The sequence below is a fragment of the Lagopus muta genome, chromosome 5, assembly GCF_023343835.1.
Source record: "Lagopus muta isolate bLagMut1 chromosome 5, bLagMut1 primary, whole genome shotgun sequence".
NCBI lineage: Eukaryota > Metazoa > Chordata > Aves > Galliformes > Phasianidae > Lagopus > Lagopus muta.
Window position 1 is genome coordinate 42,142,676 of NC_064437.1, and position 17,899 is coordinate 42,160,574.

Genomic DNA, 17,899 nt, shown 5'->3' on the forward strand with positions numbered 1-17,899 from the left:
GTGGATTTGCTGTATTTTAATGTTCTGGAAAATTACCCCATGTGATTGCTACGGTGTTCTGCTGCACCACGTATGCATTGCAGCAAGGCTGCAACCTGTCTGCCTTTTGCTTTGCTGCTCGCTTACCATGGTGCTGCTTTTCAGGCTGTGCCTGGTGAACACATTTGCTTTCCCATCGTTACTATTGTCCCTCAAAAATTAATGATCTTTGTTAGATAATCTGTACTCGTTCTAAGTGTTACTGCTTCCTGTGTCTAAAATAGTGGTGCCTTACTGACTTTTTTTGTATCTAGAGCTATTATAGCATTACCTAGTTTCATGTGGACAGCCATTTATGCTGCTTACAGCCAGCTATTTTAGTACTTCTCTATTAATGCTTTTTCAATGGCTAATGCATTTGCACTGCTGTGCTGGAAGCTGAGACTTTGTGAGCTATCTGAATCAGAGTGCTATCAAGGGACTTGGGCTTGGCAAACAAACTGCCAGTAAAGTCTGCTTGACTGGGAGTGTCAGGACCTGGTGGTGGCTGCACTCCTAACTAGGAATGCCTTACTGCCTTTTATTTTAAGTAATAAGCTTTGTCTTTGTTTAAAAACAACAACAAAAAAAAAAGGAAACAGAAAACAAGCAATGTGAAAAGAGGAATCTGCTTTCTGTCTCTCGAGAGTTTTTTGGGACATGCAAGCTTTTAGCAGAGGCAGTTGGAAATGATCATAATTAGCAGTTGTGATGGCCAATTGTGATTTACTTGCAAGTTATTTTGACCCAATTCACCCATCAGCTAAATGAAATGAGCAGGCAGGGATAAAGGAAACTACCTGTAATAGAACCCTAAACCTGAATCATTTTCCCTTTTCTTTCTGGATTTTCTAAGCTTGTTATTATCTATTTGGAGGATGGCTGCAAGCTATGTCTTGGAGTGAGAACAGGATTGCAGAACTGTGAATGAGGAGATGTCACAAGAAGGGTGCTGCTTGGAAGGCAAGGCGGTCCTACCGGCTGTGGAAGCTTGTTAGCTCTCTCCATCATCTGCTTGCTTCGTACAAATGAAAGATAATTACAGGAAGATTCATGTGGCAACTCTGGCCTGCTTTCAGATAACAGCATCTTAAAGTGGGAAGCAGCCTTAGACTATGGGGCTCTGGTGCTTTTTTCAGTAGGAAATGACCTAAGCTGACTGTTCTGTTCTCGTGGATGCCTTGGTCACCTTTTGGTGTGTTAGCTCTGCTGCTGCATGAAGGGCCTTTAACCTGGGTGATGTGACTAAGTAGAAGTGCTGCTTGCCCATCAGAGCTGTGGCTCTCTGCAGTAACTTGCAAGGCTTTTGTGGTTGGAGGGTTTTCAGCTCATGGCCTGTCACCTCAGCAAGTGGTAAGATCAATTTCAAGCATCCTGTCATAAAGTGTGTGCAGCAGGCCTTTAGCCAGTGCATGCAATTTGCAGCCTCCTAAACTATTCTTGTAGAGGGTAAGAAATTGTGGTTGAAGGAACGCTAATAATTAGCACTGGGTCAGAGGAAAAGTGCTGCTTCTCAGCTCTACTAGCTTCAGTGCAAAAGCTGTAAAGTTCTTGGGAGTACAGCATTCTGTGCTGACTGGTCAGTCTTGGTGCCTGTCCCTCCCTGGCTTTTCCAGGCTTGTTTTTGTTTTTTTGCTCTGTTTCACGTGTGTATTTAATTTTCCTGAGGAGGATGATTCAATTTTCATTAACTAGCTGAACCTGTCAAAGAAAATACAAACTCTAAAGGTGTCGCTGACAGTTTGTGTAATTCAGAGTCAAGTGGTAAATTGCCTCCTTCTAAACCACTGAATACCTATCAAAATATATTAAAGCACTTGAAGCAGTTTGGATAAGCTTTAAGGTGGTGACCTAGCCAAACATTTCCATTGCTTTTTCTTCCACTCCCACTTGTCCCCAAGATAATCTCTTTCCCCAGGGCTGTTAATTCTTCAGTGGTCTCCATTGTTCTAGCTCTTTGTTTCCAAGGCATCTGAAACTCTTAATATGAATTAAGCCTCAGCATTCATAGTGGGAAGAAGTGTGAACTGCAAATTCTTCATAGCGTGTATGCTGGATACGTGGCTTTCAGGGTGTAGTTTGGCAAGGAGCTGGCTGTTTGGGACTGACTGCTATGAACTGATTTACGTTGTGTGAAGTTTCTTTGTCTTTGAACAAAACTGCAGTGGTTTCTTTTTTAGAGACTTGAACGCTATCAATGTTAGATTCTGAATGTTTAAAAAACAGGCATGCTTGAGCTGAAACAATCGGAGAAAAATCCACTAAAATCTTACTAAGCTCCTTGTAGCCTGAATGACGTGCAATGAGTAGAAACCAGTATTTTTAAACTGAAAGACAAAACCATGTATTTGGGAGCCCCTTTCATAATGCTCTCCTGTAATCCTGGTTTATTGCGGATGGTTTGACCACTGAAAATCCATGGGAAGAGTTTTTGGTGTATTTTTCTTTGGGATTCTTGTAACTAGTGATTTAACGCAGACATGCAGACTTGATCATTGTGTAATCAAGGTGTGTTCATGCGTAGCGTGTGTCTATAAACTTCAGCTCATTTCCCCGAGACAGTGGGGGAGGTTCAGGAAGTGCCAGAATTAATTAGCGCTGATGAGGACCTGGCTGTTGTTTTTGTACTTGTTTTCCTGAAACTAGTTTAGCTGTTGGGGCCTCCTTTGCTCTTTAAGGCTATTAAGTATAATTATGTTGTTCAGTTTTGTAGTACAGTAATTCCATGCAGGAGATGTTGAAATGAATAGCTTTAAGCTAGCTATTGGGAGATGCTGTTAGAATAATTAATTTCCTCAAAAATCAATTAAATCCTTTTGATCTCCAAGTCTACTCCTTATCTTCCTGGAAGTGGCTGATGGTGAAGTGGCTGCTGCAGGCACTGCAGTCCCTCAGGCCCATTCTCTGCCCAGGTCAGGTTTTGGGGGGCAGTGTTACGGTTATTGGAAGCTCACCTTCTCCAGAGGAGCAGGTCCAAAGCAGCTTCTCCCTGCACTCACTGGTCAGGCTCATTGCTGTTGAGAAAGCTGTAGAAATGGAGCTAATGAGCCTTCTTGAAGCCATACCTAAAATGAGGTTAGATAGGGTTATGTATGGCTGTTCCTTGTGTGGTATGGATGGGGTAAATCCCACCTTTATTTCTCTTCCTCTTGAAGAGGGGATGGCTGAGATGAACTTCTAGAATTCCTAGTGAGAAGCCTCCGGAGCTGAATCTAACATACTGGTTCATGTCAGATTCAAAATGAGCATGTGCTTTTACTGCCCTTGATTCATACACTGAAAATGTGCTCCTGCAAGATTTTCACTTGCTTAATTTGTGCTTAGCTGCCTTTTCTAGGCAGGCACAGTGTCTAGTGGGAAGATGTCAAGCATCCACTCTTCATCAAATGAAAGGATTTTCCAGGGCCTTGTGATGAGATTAGCAAAAGGGCTGATTTTTACTGATGGCACCTGGTAGCACCTGGAAGTGATGTGAATCTGAATGTAGGAAGCAAAGAAGCATTTCAAGCTGGGTGCCCTAAGGTTTGGTATGTTTCACAGAATAAACCTGGCCAATACTAATTGGCATCGGGTATTTGTAACCACTTGCTGAAGCCATGGATTTTGTCTTAGGACCTGCACCTCTGAACGTGAGAATATCTGAAATATATTGCCCAGAAGTGCCAGATAAGTTTTGGCTTCCCCTACCTGAGTGCCTCATGAGGGATCCTGTCCTAAAGCCAACTGGGTGTCTGAGCTCCTCTGGGAGGCAGGAGGTTTGTCTTTCGCACTCGGACTGACCTGATGTCACTTGGGTGCAAAGGAGCTGCCTCATGCTGCCTGAGGCTCTCCTCAGCCACAGCTACTTGAATTTCTCTGCCAGTTTGTTTTGTGAACTGAAGCCATGAAAGGTTAGCGGAGTTCCTTCTTTCCTGCAGGAAAATGAGCAGGGAATGGGTGCTGTGAGACTCCTCCAGCACTGCGATGCGGAGGACTGCTGAGGCCTGCAGAATGCTGTACCTTTGTTTCAGAGTTTGTGCCTTCTCTGAAGCTGTACTGATGCTGGTGCTGGCCTGGAAGTCTGCAGGAGCCTGCTGTTTCTTCTTAAGAGCTGAAAGCAGGGGTCCCTCATCCTTGAGTTGATTTCCCTGGAAAACCAGTGTGAGTTTGCTCCTCCTAAGTGTGCACTGAGACAGAGAGAATTCCCTTGCACTTGTGGGAATTCTACTTCATAACTCAGTTTATTGTTTCACTCCTGATCCTGTAAATGCCAGGATATGCCAGTAGGCGTTTCCTCACCAGGAAGCTCATCCTGGCTTTATGCAGAGTGACAGCAAGGTGGGAGAAGAGGGGAAGGAGCTTATCTGCAAGCTGGCTCATATGCAGGGAATTGTCACATGTGGTTAGGTAAGAACTAGAGACAAAAACAAACAACGGTGAACTACTGTGCAAAAATCAATCTGATCCCATCTGTCTGCTTATACCGTTCTCAGAAGGCAGTGGCTGAAGAAGGCAGTCATGCAGCAGAAGAAAACCAAAATTAGTGGCATCAAAGCTAAACAAATTGATAAACTGTTTCTTAAACTAACTGTGGAAGTCCCTTTAATTTGAGAAGAGTTAACAGAACATTTGAGTAATGAGTTGAGAAAAATTCCACTTTGCCTTGCCTTTGTGTTTGGGTTGCAAAGGTGACAAAGGCTTTAAATATGGGATGGTGTTTTGTTAGCTTTCACTTGCATTTTGAAAGCCCGAAAAACAGAATTAAATTCTCAGGTTTGTTTTGTTCTCTTTTTTTTTTTTTTTCTTTTTTTTTTTTTTCCTAGTTACCATGAGTACTGTACTGACAAATAGAGTTCAAACCAGCCTTCTCCAGAAAAGCAAAAATCTTTTAAACGTGAATCTGTGAGCTGGCATCACAAACTGCATGGGAAATATTCCAGCCCCAGTTTCTGACTGCTTGAGGTAGAAATGTCTGTGGGAGGCTGAGAAGGAAGGAGTGTGGTGGTCTGGAGTACTGTGGTTATCTGTCTCAGGTCAAGTAGGAATAGCGTAACACTCTGTAAGCTGTTGGCAGTTGCAATAAAATTATCCTGAGGATTTTTGTTGTTTGGGGTATGGGGGAGGAAAGTGGGACATTGAAAGCATCAGGAAAGCACCTGTTCAAAAGCTACAGGGGCCGCTTGAACAAAGTGCTTAACGTGTCCATTAAACTTCACCTTGCCTCACTTCACCTCCTGCTCCTGCCCTCGGAGGCTCTATCAAAGTTACTGCTAGCAGTGATGCTTCCATTACAAAACTCATCATTGCAGCATCTCCACGGCAGCAGAAATGCTGTGAGAGAGGTGCAACAAAGAACAGGGAGGAGCTGCTTCATCCTCTTTAAATCTGCTCCTCTCTCCTACCCCCACCTCTTCCTGTGGGGATAGGAATACCTGTGCCTTTGGAGGCAGATGGGCAGAGGAAGCAGGATCAGAAGGGAGTATTTATAGCTCACCTCCTGTTTGTGTTCCTCTACTAGCAGATGTGATGTAGCTCTGTCCTAACCCTGGGAGAAAATTCAGACAGGAACGAGCAGAGTGGTTAACCGAGGACCATTTGCTCATGTGTAGGTCGTACCAAGAGCTTCAAAATGCCAAGATTAACACTTCCCACATCTCACTGGCATTGCCTCGTCTCTGTCCATCTTCTCGGCCCAGTTTAAAAATAAATACAGAAAACAGTGGTGTTGCTCAGGCTGGTTCTCGTTTGCTTGACCTTCATCCACAGAAGCGTTGCCCTGTGGAGGCAGTGGGTGCAAAGTGTTCTTTCTGAGGCAAAATCTGACTTTGAGAGTGGGATATGAGAAAGGACGTGCTTGGTGAAGAGAAAGAAATGATTTCAAACCAGTGGGATTTGGTCAGCTTCCTAGAGATGAGCTGGATGGTGAAAATGGCAGTGAGGACTTTCTTTCCTTGCCACGTTCCAATCTGTGCTCAAATGGTTGGCGTTTTTGCTGCAGGGCATCAAAAATTTGTAGGCTGAGCACTTCTCCTGCCACAGTAAGGGCTGTATCAGGGTGGCAGAGCATACTTTATGGTTTGCCACGCTCCCAAACAGAAGCACACTGTGTTCCTTAGAGGAAATGTTTCACGTAATATTTCCTGTGTGGACATCCCCGGAGGCTGTAGCAGCACTAAGTTGGAGGAAGCCTTCTGTACAAGGTTACTCTTATTTGTTGAACAAGTGCAATTGTAAAATGCCATTTCTAAATCTGAGAGAAGTCCTGGAAGCAGGCCATAGAGCCCAGATGATGTCTGGGAAGAGTGGAGGTGGAAAAGAAGGCGAGAAAAGCACTCTGATGCCAACTGACCCATTTCTATCTTTTCAGAAGGCCCTGAGGAGTCCAGGAGGGTGCTGAGGAGAGAAATGCACAGGAGCAGGGCTGTGCTGGCTGAGGCAGCGGCATGGCATTATGCTGTGAGCCTGGCTGCTTGCTGGCCCTTGGGCAGGGGCTGCTGGAGTGGGGTTGTCTCATCCTGATGGCTTCACTTGTCATGTTTTGAGTCTGAGCTACAATTCCAGGGCCAGCGTTGGTATGGAGACTTGAAATGGCCTTGTCTGTGCTTGGAGCCTTGCAGTGGTTTGTACTTGAGGACTTCCCTTGCAGAACTTGTTTCAATAGCTGTGGTTCGGCAATGCTGCCCTCAGCCAGTTCTAGAACATCTGGGGAGTTTCTGGAGGGTTCCTGTAGTCCCTCCCCAGGGTGAAGATGAGCCCCTCAGTGAGGATGTTGGTACCACTGTGGAACTGAGAAAAGGACAAGAATGCTGAGAAAGAGGAATGAGAATAAAAGGGAAGTGCGAGGAGCAGCCCTGTGAGCCCTTTGGCAACCTGTGCCTTAGATTTCTGCTCAGAACATCATTTTCATTCTGTCTACTCTGGCTTGCAAAAACACACTGGTGTAAGGAGAGAGCAAAGTGGGAGGGCAGGACCCGATGACTTAGAATAGAAGCACCATTTGAAAGATACTGGAATGTCACAGGCTGAATATAGAAGGAAAAGATCAAGAAAGGGAGCCCTTCGGCTCTTCTGGGGTGCTTGGATGGGGCAGATGTGATAGCTCAGGGATGCTTGCAGCGATTTTTGTTGCTGATATGCTGGCGGGGAGGTTTACTGAGCAGTCACAGTTGTTCTTTTTTTTTTGGTGCTGTGACAGTGGGGAGAGAGAAATAGCAACTAGGAAGGTGAGCTGCTTCACCAGTGGCTTGAAGTAGCTTCTGCAGAGGAGGCCCCTTGTTAGTGGGTGATGCAGCTGGTGCTTGCAAATGTACCTTGTTAATTTCTCATCGTGTGAATTTGTTACACAGACAAGGCTCTATTTCATAGAAGCTCTGCACATGATGGTTAATGGCACTCCAGCTAATGATTTAGCAGCATGTTTTACTCATGTTTTAGATAGATGCACCTTTTAATATTTTGCTTTTGTTTTTTTTATAACTCTTCTCTGACTGCAGTCACCCTTGGAGGCTTAGTACTCTGTCCTTTCGTTTGCTAATTGTACAACATGCAGAAGGTGAGCTCTGCCAGACTGCTCCCTCTTTTCCTGCTGGAGCGTACTTGCTGGCCCCTAAAAGGCTGATTTTTCCAGTTTCAGCTTTGTTTAACTTTGTTGCTGGTGTGGATTTGAACTAACTAGTCAGACCTCTAGAGATGCTGGTGTTTTGCTTTCAGATTGTCTGATGTAGGCCCTGATAAGGCAGGAGAGAAAGTGCTATTGTAGACAAAGGGCTGTTAGTGGGTTTTTATTTTGGTGGTTATTGTTGTTTTTAACTCTTGCTCTTTTGATCATTCTGGGAGCGAAGCTGCCATGTAACCCTGAGCCTCCTACCAACACTAAGAGAGGAGGAATTGAATGGATGCAAGAAGTGAATTCCTGCTCGTGCTGTGTTTGGGCACACAGTGTCATGAAGTTACTTAGAGCTCCTCATTTCAGTATTGCTTTTCAGACCCAGAGTGCCACTTGCTTTGGAAGTCTCAGCTGAAACCTCACTGTGGTTATTCCACACTTTGAAGCAGTGAGCTGTTGATGGTCTGCAGATGGTGAGATCAAGTCAGCCAAGCTTGAAACAAGTTACTCTCCACTACCCTGTGCTTACTTTGATCCAAAACTTCAACCTTCTGTCACAGTGTCTGTTAAATTGCAGATATAGGATAAAAGGTTCTGACATTTTTCTCCAACCCTGTTTGAAAACGGTAGCTGCCCTTCAAGAATAAAAATGATCGCTTATTCCTTAAGCATGCCCAGATCTGGGATGACAGATGATGTTTAGGTCTCTGTTGAGTTTGTGTTCATTTGTTCCTCTTGCTCTAACCAGTGGAGACTGTTTCCCTAGTTAGGAGACTTCTGAGAGCAGCATCATAAGGCACAATTCAGATCTGCTGCAGTGACAGACAGGAGTAGTTCAACCAGTATCTCCTTGTCTAAAACGTAGTGCTGGTTACTGCTGTGTGGCTGGTGAGAGAAATGGTCCGAGCCATTAAGTCCGGGGATGCTTCAGCCCTTCCATTAGTCAGCTGACATGCCCTGCTTTTCAACCCATTTTGCCTTTTTCCATTCTTGCCTGTATTGTGTGAAGGCAGGCAGACTGGAGCTTATGCCTGTCAAATGCTCATGGCCTTAAGGTAAATTGGTTGCAGATGCAAGCTGGTAATATCTTTCAGATATATAGCTATTTTGTGCTGAGATAAAACTGGATTTGGTGCGTTTGAGGATTTTCTGAGAGCAGCTAGTAAAATTCATGGGCTGCTGTGCAAATGTGGTAGGAAGGCAGGCTCCTAGCGAGCAGTATTTCAGAAATAATGGTTGCTTCTATGCAGAAGGGAGAAGGAAAGCAATGAGAAGCAGCTTTCCACATGATCAGGGGAAATAAATATGAAAATGGGCCTTTGGGAAAGTGTTCACACAGACCATTCCATGTCCCACTTACTGTTTATATCTGGTGTGATATTTTTTTTTTTTTGGTAGAAGAAAAACAATTGAATTTAAGGATTCAAATAGGAAAAGGTCTGTTGGTTGTGGGGCTTTTTGTTTAAATTTCCAGATGCTTCCCCTTTTCAGGTACCACTTGATTCTGAGTTGAAGCTCAAAACTGGCTTCACAGTGTAATAGTGATACCAAGTGATGTCAAGTACCTTGACTTGCCTGAAATGCACTCCTGCATGGGTGGATAGTTCGCTTATTCATATTTAAAACATCATTATTTCATATTGGGTAGATTCCTGGTTGCTTTGTAGTTGCATAGGAGTGTTTATCAGTTCAGAAGACTTGTTTTCAAGTGCCAGAAGGCAAATTTATGTTCTGATTCCCAATGTACAGGTGTTTTACACATGTTACGTTTTCCAAACGTTTTTCAAAACGAGCAGTTTCCCACTTGTGTGCGGTTGCAGCTGTTTAAAGCTGAGCTCTCCTTTGCTGTTAACTCAATTGTGGGAAGCTGAAAATGCAGTTGCAGCAACAAGCAAAATTGAAAATGTCTTTCAATGAAAAGTGATTTTCGTTGTCAGGACTGAATGGAGCATAAATACAGCGCGGAATAGAGCAAGTTTCCAGAGCTGTCAGAGCACTGACCTTCTGGGCACAGGCCCTGACTGTAAGACTGATGTAGCTGTGGGACTATCCTGGATTTGTGGAGCAAGCTTCAGAAGAAAAGATAGTTGAAATGAGTTATTGAAAGTATCTTCAGAAATAATCAACTACGGGTTTTGTTTGCAGGCTTCCATTAGAAATCTTCTTGAAACAAACCCTATCTGTGGGCTGCATTCATGGAAATGCAGACTTGGCAGCTGAATTTTTGGTGATCATTGACTGTGTACCACTGTGGGCAGATAGAGCTCAGTAGCAGCTCATTCTTTTCTATAACGCAGCTCCTGCTTGCCAGAATTTTACTGGGTGGATGTGCTGGTTCATGTGTAACTAATCTAAAATAACATCTTAGCAGACAGATCTTAAATAGGCTTTACATTGGTCTGATTGCCTGTTTTTATGAACAAATTAGTCCCTTACCAAGACTGAAGAATGTAAGAGCCATTTGTGCACTTTCTTTTTCCATTAGACTTACTCCTTTTATAGCTCAGTATCCGGGTTTTTGTTTCTGCCTCAGACAATTTGTTCTACGCCCAGGTGTGTTTACTACTTGTATCTTAGTTTGGTTTCCCCCTCTGTAAGGAGGAGGGAAAATATGTAGTTCAGCAGAGAAAACAACCGAGGAGAATGAACCCCTTAATCAAGCACTCCCTAATTCCTCACCACTTTACACTCAGAGCATTGAGAGTGATGCGTGTAGAGGTGAGCCTGGCCGAGAGGAGAGCCGTGCTGGGAGGCAGATGGCAGAGCTGGGGCCGTTCCCGCAGGTGCTCCGGGCCGCTGGTGGCTATGAGGAAATGCCCAGCGCAGGCGTTAGGGTGGGGGGGCGGCTGCGGGCTGTGATTCTGTCAGGCAGCGCGACTCAACATTTGTCCTTTTGCTGTGCTTGTGTTTTCTAGGTGCATCAGAGGCTTTCTCCTTGGCAGAGTGTGAGAGTGGTCTATTGCAGTACGGTAGTGCCCTCTGATGGTGAGTGACGCAGAGAAACTCTGGGCTCGCTTTTGGCTGAAGTCATGTTGCTGACCCCCTTTCTGAGTCTTTGCTGACTAGGAGGTAATCCCATTTTTGAACAGAGAAAGTGAAAGAACAAAGTCAGACAAGAAGAATCAAGGAAACAGTCAACTTCTCTAGTAACTGCCCTTATAGAACTGGGCAGGCTTTACAGTGAAGGATCTTATATTGCATTTAATTGTCCAAAGCTTTCATCAGGCATCTTCCTGATGTGTGGCCTTGAGGTCCTTGTTTCAAGATGCTGTGTGCCTTTGTAACTTGTGTCTAATGAAAATGCACTTCATCCCAGGCACTCGAGTGGTTGAAAGCGCTCTGTCTGCTGCAGTGAATTGTGAAGCCATGGCAGTTTTGTTCCTTTATTTAAATTCTGGGACAGCTCTAGCATTAAGCTTTTTCTGATATGGTTGTCATAACATAAAGCAAAGGAATGTACTGCTGAGGTAGGTGGAACTTTTAAAAAAAACTCAGTATGTGAAATGCAAGGAGGAAACAAACAGCTTTGAGATAACTGCCTGCTTAACATTTGCTTGCTGCGAACAGAGACTGGAGTGCTTATGCTGACAGACACAAGCAGTTAGTGGATCTTCTTACCATTAAGGCTTGTTAATAAAGCCTGAAAGCTAACAGAGTAAAGGGCTCTGCTGCAATTGCTTCCCCTGCTGGGATAGTGAGTGTGTGCAAAAACAAAGGGAACAGGACTGCTGTGGAAAACTGATAGTAATTGAACTGGAAGGCTTAAACAGGTGGAAGAGTAGGGGGCAAATACAAGGTTGAGAGAATAATCTGTGTATAGCTACTTGATTGATTTGGTGAATCTCTTGTTATATTATGCTTGAATATTTTCCTTGTTACTTTTTCCAATAACTCTGTGTTTACCAGCAGCGTGTGCTCAATACAGATTTTTCTTTTCTCCATACTTTTTTTTTTTTCTTATAGCTTGCTTTATAAAGTGCTCAAGAGCCCTTTTACTGGAGCACATACACTTCAAAACTGTGGTGCATGGATGGAATTCATACCTCAAAGCAAGCTCATGTTTAATATAGCATGTAAAGCTTTCAAAATTATCCTTAGTCATTTTTAGCAGTGCTCCTGGCCAGGTTGTAGGTAGTCTGTAAACTTAAGTGCTTGTATACAATTACTTGTACATGCATTTAAATAGTGGCCTGAAACTTGATCGGTAATGATTAGCCCAAGAACTACCTCTAAACTGCAAGTAAGTGAGTGAAGCACTTTGACACCTCACTAATTATAATTCTATAAATATGATGGAAATGTTATATTAAATACATGTTTGTTTAAGAAGTTTTGGCCCCTTCACGGTCGTTTTCCTCTTGCAGACCATTGATAGCACTGTCAGAGCAGAAGGAAGCAAAGCAGACAGCCATATTGGCAGTTAATAACCTTTAATGGAGCTCTGTTATTCCTTGTTAGGTTTGTGTTATTGACAAGTCCTTCAGGTGTTCTATTTACTGTTTGTTGGTGTTTTTTTTTTTTAACTTCCTTCTGAGCTCTTTCCTCTTCAGTGTGGTAAAAACTGGACCAGACCTCTTGTGTGGGGGATGATGAGAGGATCAAACTGCAATTGTAGAATTTAGTACCAGTGAATTAAGCTAGATAAAGACTTGTACAAGATTCTTGTAAGGAAAACATAAGACAACTGTAATTCTGGGCTTGCTGGAAGGAAACAATTAGTGCTACAATGCTTCCCTTAAGCTGTTAAAGCGAAGAGATTTTGTGCATGCTACTGCTGATGGTAACTGTTGGTACAGTCTGACCTATTGCATCTGTCACTGTGGTCTCCATCTCCATCTGGGTTGTGAAGAGTTAAAATGTCACCAGACTGGGGCTGTGTGTGCTTTCTTCACAACTGGCATTCACAGAACTGGGCTGCTGGCTTGCACCAACAGGATGAACAGAAAAGAGTTGGTGTAAATGCTCCTCTATTCTCCAGTAAACTTGCTCACTGCCTGTGTGATCAAGATAGCATTTTAAGTTGTTTCTTGTGTCAAGTGAGTTCTCTGCAGCAGTCATGTAGTTATATAAGCAGTCCGTAAGTTAATATTGTATGTGCTGCTCACAGAATCAATGAAGTCAGTGCCTAAGTAGCTGTTATAAGCTTATAAATGTGTTGATCCTACCTTTTGTAGAGAAATCAGAAGGGTAAGTTGATGCTGATTTATTTCTTACCAGCCTTTTTCTCAAATACTTGAGTCAAAGACAGCAAAATCTGATGGCTGGTGTCACAACAGCTGCTGATATGGAGCTTGAAATTCTGTCTAACTGTCCAAATAAACTGGCAGTGCTTTATTTTTTCAGTAAATATCTTCTGAATTTTAAGAATCGAAACAGTGATGCTACTGAAATCCTGTCAGGTGTGTCAGAGTCTTGTGAATAAGTTTTTATCCCTTTCTGAGTTGTCAGACCTCTTGAGATGCTTTAGTCATTTTAGATATCCGTATCTGGTCACTTCTACCTAGTCTTAATGATGGCATGAGGACATGTCTGTCAGCACTAGATAGCAATCTCCTGGAAGAGTGGAGAAAGCCTTTGTATGCTTCATTCAAATTTTGAAGGTGTGTGATGGTAAGCTGAAAACCTGGAGTGAGTCCCTCTTATAGTGCAATAATGTGATACATTGTGTAGCTTTTTTCAACATCTGAGAGTCTCCTTTTTCAGAAAAAAACAAAACAAAACAAAAAACAACCACATGTTGCCCCCAAGATGTGTCCCAGTATGCAAATAATCCTGTTACAAACGAGTTCATCATCTAATGGCAGGTAACTCTAAGGGGGAGGTATGAAGGCTCTCGTTGCAGAGCTTTCTAAATAGCAGAATGCTGAGAATCGCTTCCTTTGTTGGTTGAATTTACTTCTCTTCCACTTCCTCTGAGTTTTTTTGGCCAACTGGTTTTCATATTAGTTGCTTGACTAGTAGTCAGCACAGGCATTAGGTGAGTTAAGGTATGCAGGCTACTCTGAAAGTAGCACCTCGTTATTCTGTGGAAACTGCCACATATGCAAAGAGCACAACAACATTAAGATGCAGCAAATTCTCAGCTACAAAACACTTTTTCAACATAGTCACTGCCATCACCTACATGTTTTCATCAGTGCTGAACAAGAGCTTCCGTGCTGAGCTCATAACCATCTGCACTAGTGGAAGTGACCCACAGTTGCCTCAGCTGAAACACAGCACCCAGCGCCTCGCTGTGCTCACATCTGCTGTTTGGTCTCCATGAGTGTTCAGCAAACATCAATGAATGTCAGTGGGTACCATTATTTCTGCATGGAAGAATTCAGTTCCATGCCTTGGCTTCATACATCCTTCCATATTAGACTCCATTTGGTCAGACAGCCCCTGTGTTGCCATCTGTTGCACAGCAACAAAATGGAACGGGATACTGGTGGGAAGGTTCAGCCTTTTACTGTCGTATCACCGCTGTGTGTCTGATGTCAGGGGCCAACAGAATAAAATGGGAGGCATTAGTTTAGGAGCAGCCCTTATCGATGGTGTGGTTTGCACTGCTGGCCAAGACTACAACAGGTGGAAACATCAGGTGCAGTGAGTGGTGGTGACTGCGTAATCATGGAGGCACAGTTTGCAATGAAAATGACAGTACACTTTTACATGAGAAAAAAATATGCAACAATTTCAAGTGAATCTTTTTTAGGTGTGCTCATTATAACTTAACAGTTGCTACATTTGAGGAGATTTTTGACTGTTCATGACTCAATAAAGGGCTTAGGGAAGTGAACTTCCAACTTTTCAATGTATGGATATCCTGAAGTGCCTGGAGAGGATTGTCTTTCTGGCAGTAAGATAATAACTAGCTTACAGTTCATACAGATCACCACAATAAATTATAGGAAGGTGCACTGAAATCCTTGAGAACACTTTTGAAAAAGCTCCTGACAACACTAAGGAAATGGAAAAGATTGTTTTATCTACACTGAAGAAATAATGTCTGTCTTCTGAAGTACAAAGTGTATTGATCCCATGAATTTTAAATGAAGTGACCTTGAAACTTAAACTCAGAGTGCTGTTCCTACAACCTCATACTCCTGACAACTCTCTTAAATATTTGTTGCTTGAAGACAAAGAGCAGGAAGCTGGAACTTAACAAGAATAAAAGTAAGCTTTCCTTGATATTTCCTAATGTATACCACCTGCCTTTGTCTTTCGGGCCATAAATCCCTCCAAATAGTGCGTGGATTGGCCTTGCACAGTCTTGAGATACCTTGGTTCTCAAAATCTAACCGATATGTGCCATGCTGCTTTTGCTATGAAGGTGATTGTGCTTAGACTAAATAAATACCTTCTTTTACTTTTCCATGAATCTCTGAGAGTGTAACACATGCTGCCAAGTAAAATGGAGTGAAAAACTCTAACATCACTTAGGGTATTTTTTGTTTCTGAAGGACATTGGTAGATAGTGAGCTGAAAATTTACTTTGCTTTCTGCTCAGCTCATAACCATTTTATCCTTGTCTCCATAGGACAAACTACTATGAGATCTGCTTATTTTTTAGGATAACTTTATTTTCATCTTTTTTTTTTTTTATAGAAGTGACGGTGGTTTACCAAAATGGCTTACCTGTGATTTCTGTGAATCTTCCATCTCGGCGCGAACGTTGCCAGTTCACGCTTAAACCCATCTCAGACTCTGTTGGTGTGTTCTTACAACAGCTGCAAGCAGAGGACCGAGGAATTGATCGGGTTGCGATCTACTCAGCAGGTACTCTTGTTTACAAAGTAATTGATTTACTTGTCATATATTTTTATCCAGCCTTTCCCTTCTTTAAGTAAAAGCTTGATATGGTGTGGGTTCTCAAACATTCCCAAGAAAGTGGAAACATCGTTTCTGGAGCAGGAATGTTCCACTAACTGACTCTGTTGTCAGGTCTGTCAAGAAAATCTAATTGTGGTGTGAAAGAGGAGCAAAAATGTTTCTTAATGCTTAGCTTCAGCCTTGAAGATTCTTTTACAGTAAAGACATTGTCTTTGTTGCATCTCTATTTGCAGTTTGAATGACTTTTAAAACACACAGTGAATGGTAGCCTGTGCTGCAAATTTACACGACCATACTGGGGCGTTTCTGTTTGAGGCAGTTGATAACACAAAGTTTATATGCAGAATGCACGTTGCTATGTAACAAGGAAGTGAAAAAATTATAAGCCTGTGTTCACACTACTTACAGCATGTAAGCAGCTGCTCTATAGGTGGTTTTGTCTGAAAGCCTTAATTTTGCCAAGGTCCCGTTTTTATCTCTACTAGGACTGATGCCCATATTTCAGGTGAGTTTCCAAGTGTTCAATCTGAAGGTGCAGGTTGCCTGTATGGAGTTGCTAATCAATTTGTAGGGAACTAGGTGTGAATTGTGGTACAGGGGAATGAATTTCTTATTTATCTATGAATGCTGCTATGTTTCACTTAACGGCTTATTTCAGTGTTTTGCTCAATTACTAGGCATCTGTTAGCCATCAAAGCTCTGGGACATTCTTAGGATGTCTTATGGGAGTCTAAGTGGCTGAAAGTCCTGGCCTGAGAGAGGTGTTTATTAAGTTAATGAAGTCAAAACTGCCCCGTACTGGAGGTGGAAATAATCATCTGTAATGTCTGTGGGAAGGAGTGAAGGTCCCTTAAGTGGTTTGTATTGCTTAAGTTTGGTAAAACATTCAAGCTGCAGAGATTAAAGAAATTGCCTTTTATGGGAAAATATTACCAATTTAGAAAGCAGCTTCATCAGAGCTCATCTTGGGTTTGCCCTGCAAATTCTCTTTGCCTGGCTCCAAAAAGTGTTGTCTGCAGGAAAATGTTGAAGTCCAACAGTCAAATATGATGAGATAATGTTACAACAGTCAAATATGAAATAATGTTGCAACTTGTTTAGGTCATTGTACTAATGTCTATTTGCCTTACAGATGGCACCCGTGTTGCTTCCTCCACGGGCATAGATTTGCTTCTACTGGATGACTTCAAACTGATCATCAATGACATCACATATCATGTTAGACCACCAAAGAGAGGTAAATCAGCCTGGTTCTTAGATAGTAAAAACAACTTAATGTGCATGTTTGAGAATGTGGAGTATTTTTGAAGGAAACCTTGTAGTTTGTGATCCTACCTATGCAGTCTAATTTAGCTGTATCCAAGTAGTCATAAGGGAATGATGAAAAGCAAATGTTCATTCCATTCAAGGCGGTTATTCCCCATAAGATGAATGAATGAAGAAATGAGGGGAAAAGTAATCTAATAGTTTTAACTTACTATGAAGTAGTTGAATACAAAATGAGAATTAGCCTAAAACTAATGTTAGCTGACTTAAGAATCATTCTCTTGTTTGACAGTGAAGATTGGTACTTCAAATGTTGGAAATGAAAAATCGATTGTAGTGCATTATTGTTCACAATGTAGAAATACTATCAAAAATCTGTAATTTTTTGCTGATGATTCAGGGATCTGTACGCTTAGCATGCAGGAACACCAATTCTGGGAGGGCAGCATTGGATGCGGTGCCAGTTCTTTCCTACATTAGGCTGACCTCTGCTAGAGGTGGTTTTTCTCCAGTCTCCTTAAAACTACTGTAAGAGAACTTTTCGTAAAGACTTGGGTATTTAACTCACTTGTGGAACCACCCAAAGACTGTTGCTCTCTTCTCTCTCACCCCCTGTGCACTGTATCCTGGATGTTGTGTTTTCGCACACTTAAGACGTTATAAGCCAGAGAAGTGGGGTGAGGATTTGAACAAGACATCTTTTCCAACTGTTGTCCCAGGGCAAGCCAATTCATATGTCCCACACAGCTACTGCTGGAGAGAGCCAAGTCTGTGTCAAGGAGCTGATATCATCTTGGTTAACTTGTTTTTATGATATACACACTGTGCTGGCAGGTGAGCTCAGGGATCACCTAGGTTACATGAAATTGCTGCCTCTGATTCATTTGCCTAGGAGATTTCTATAGTTAGCTTGTATTAAAATTTGTGCCTGTAAATAGGCTCTGAGATTAGTTCTGTTCAACTTCGTAGATATTGCTTTTCCATTTTAACACAATCACCCTGTTTATACTGAAATGTAAATGCCAGGGACAGAGTACCTTTAAATACTAAGGACCTCTTAATGATGACTTCATAAGCTCACAAAGGTTCTTTTTCTTCACAGATGCTTAGATGGGAATGGGTGGTGTTTGCCTATGCCTACCATTTGCCTTGGCACACACTGCTGAGTCATTTCTTTCTCTGGGTATGCTAGTGTTAAAGCTCAAGCTATTAGGA

The 17,899-nt window shown here is 42.5% G+C and overlaps 1 protein-coding gene across 5 annotated transcripts in view; it reads left to right on the top strand.

Annotated features, from left to right (window-relative positions):
• MCU (mitochondrial calcium uniporter) overlaps positions 1–17,899 on the top strand; it is a 79,844-nt gene that overhangs the window by 57,126 nt on the left and 4,819 nt on the right. For all 5 annotated transcript variants that reach the window (XM_048946988.1, XM_048946991.1, XM_048946990.1 and 2 more), the window contains 3 exons: positions 10,519–10,588; positions 15,194–15,364; positions 16,551–16,655. In XM_048946988.1, coding sequence (XP_048802945.1) covers positions 10,519–10,588; positions 15,194–15,364; positions 16,551–16,655 — 346 coding nt within the window. The remainder of the gene's footprint in view (positions 1–10,518; positions 10,589–15,193; positions 15,365–16,550; positions 16,656–17,899) is intronic.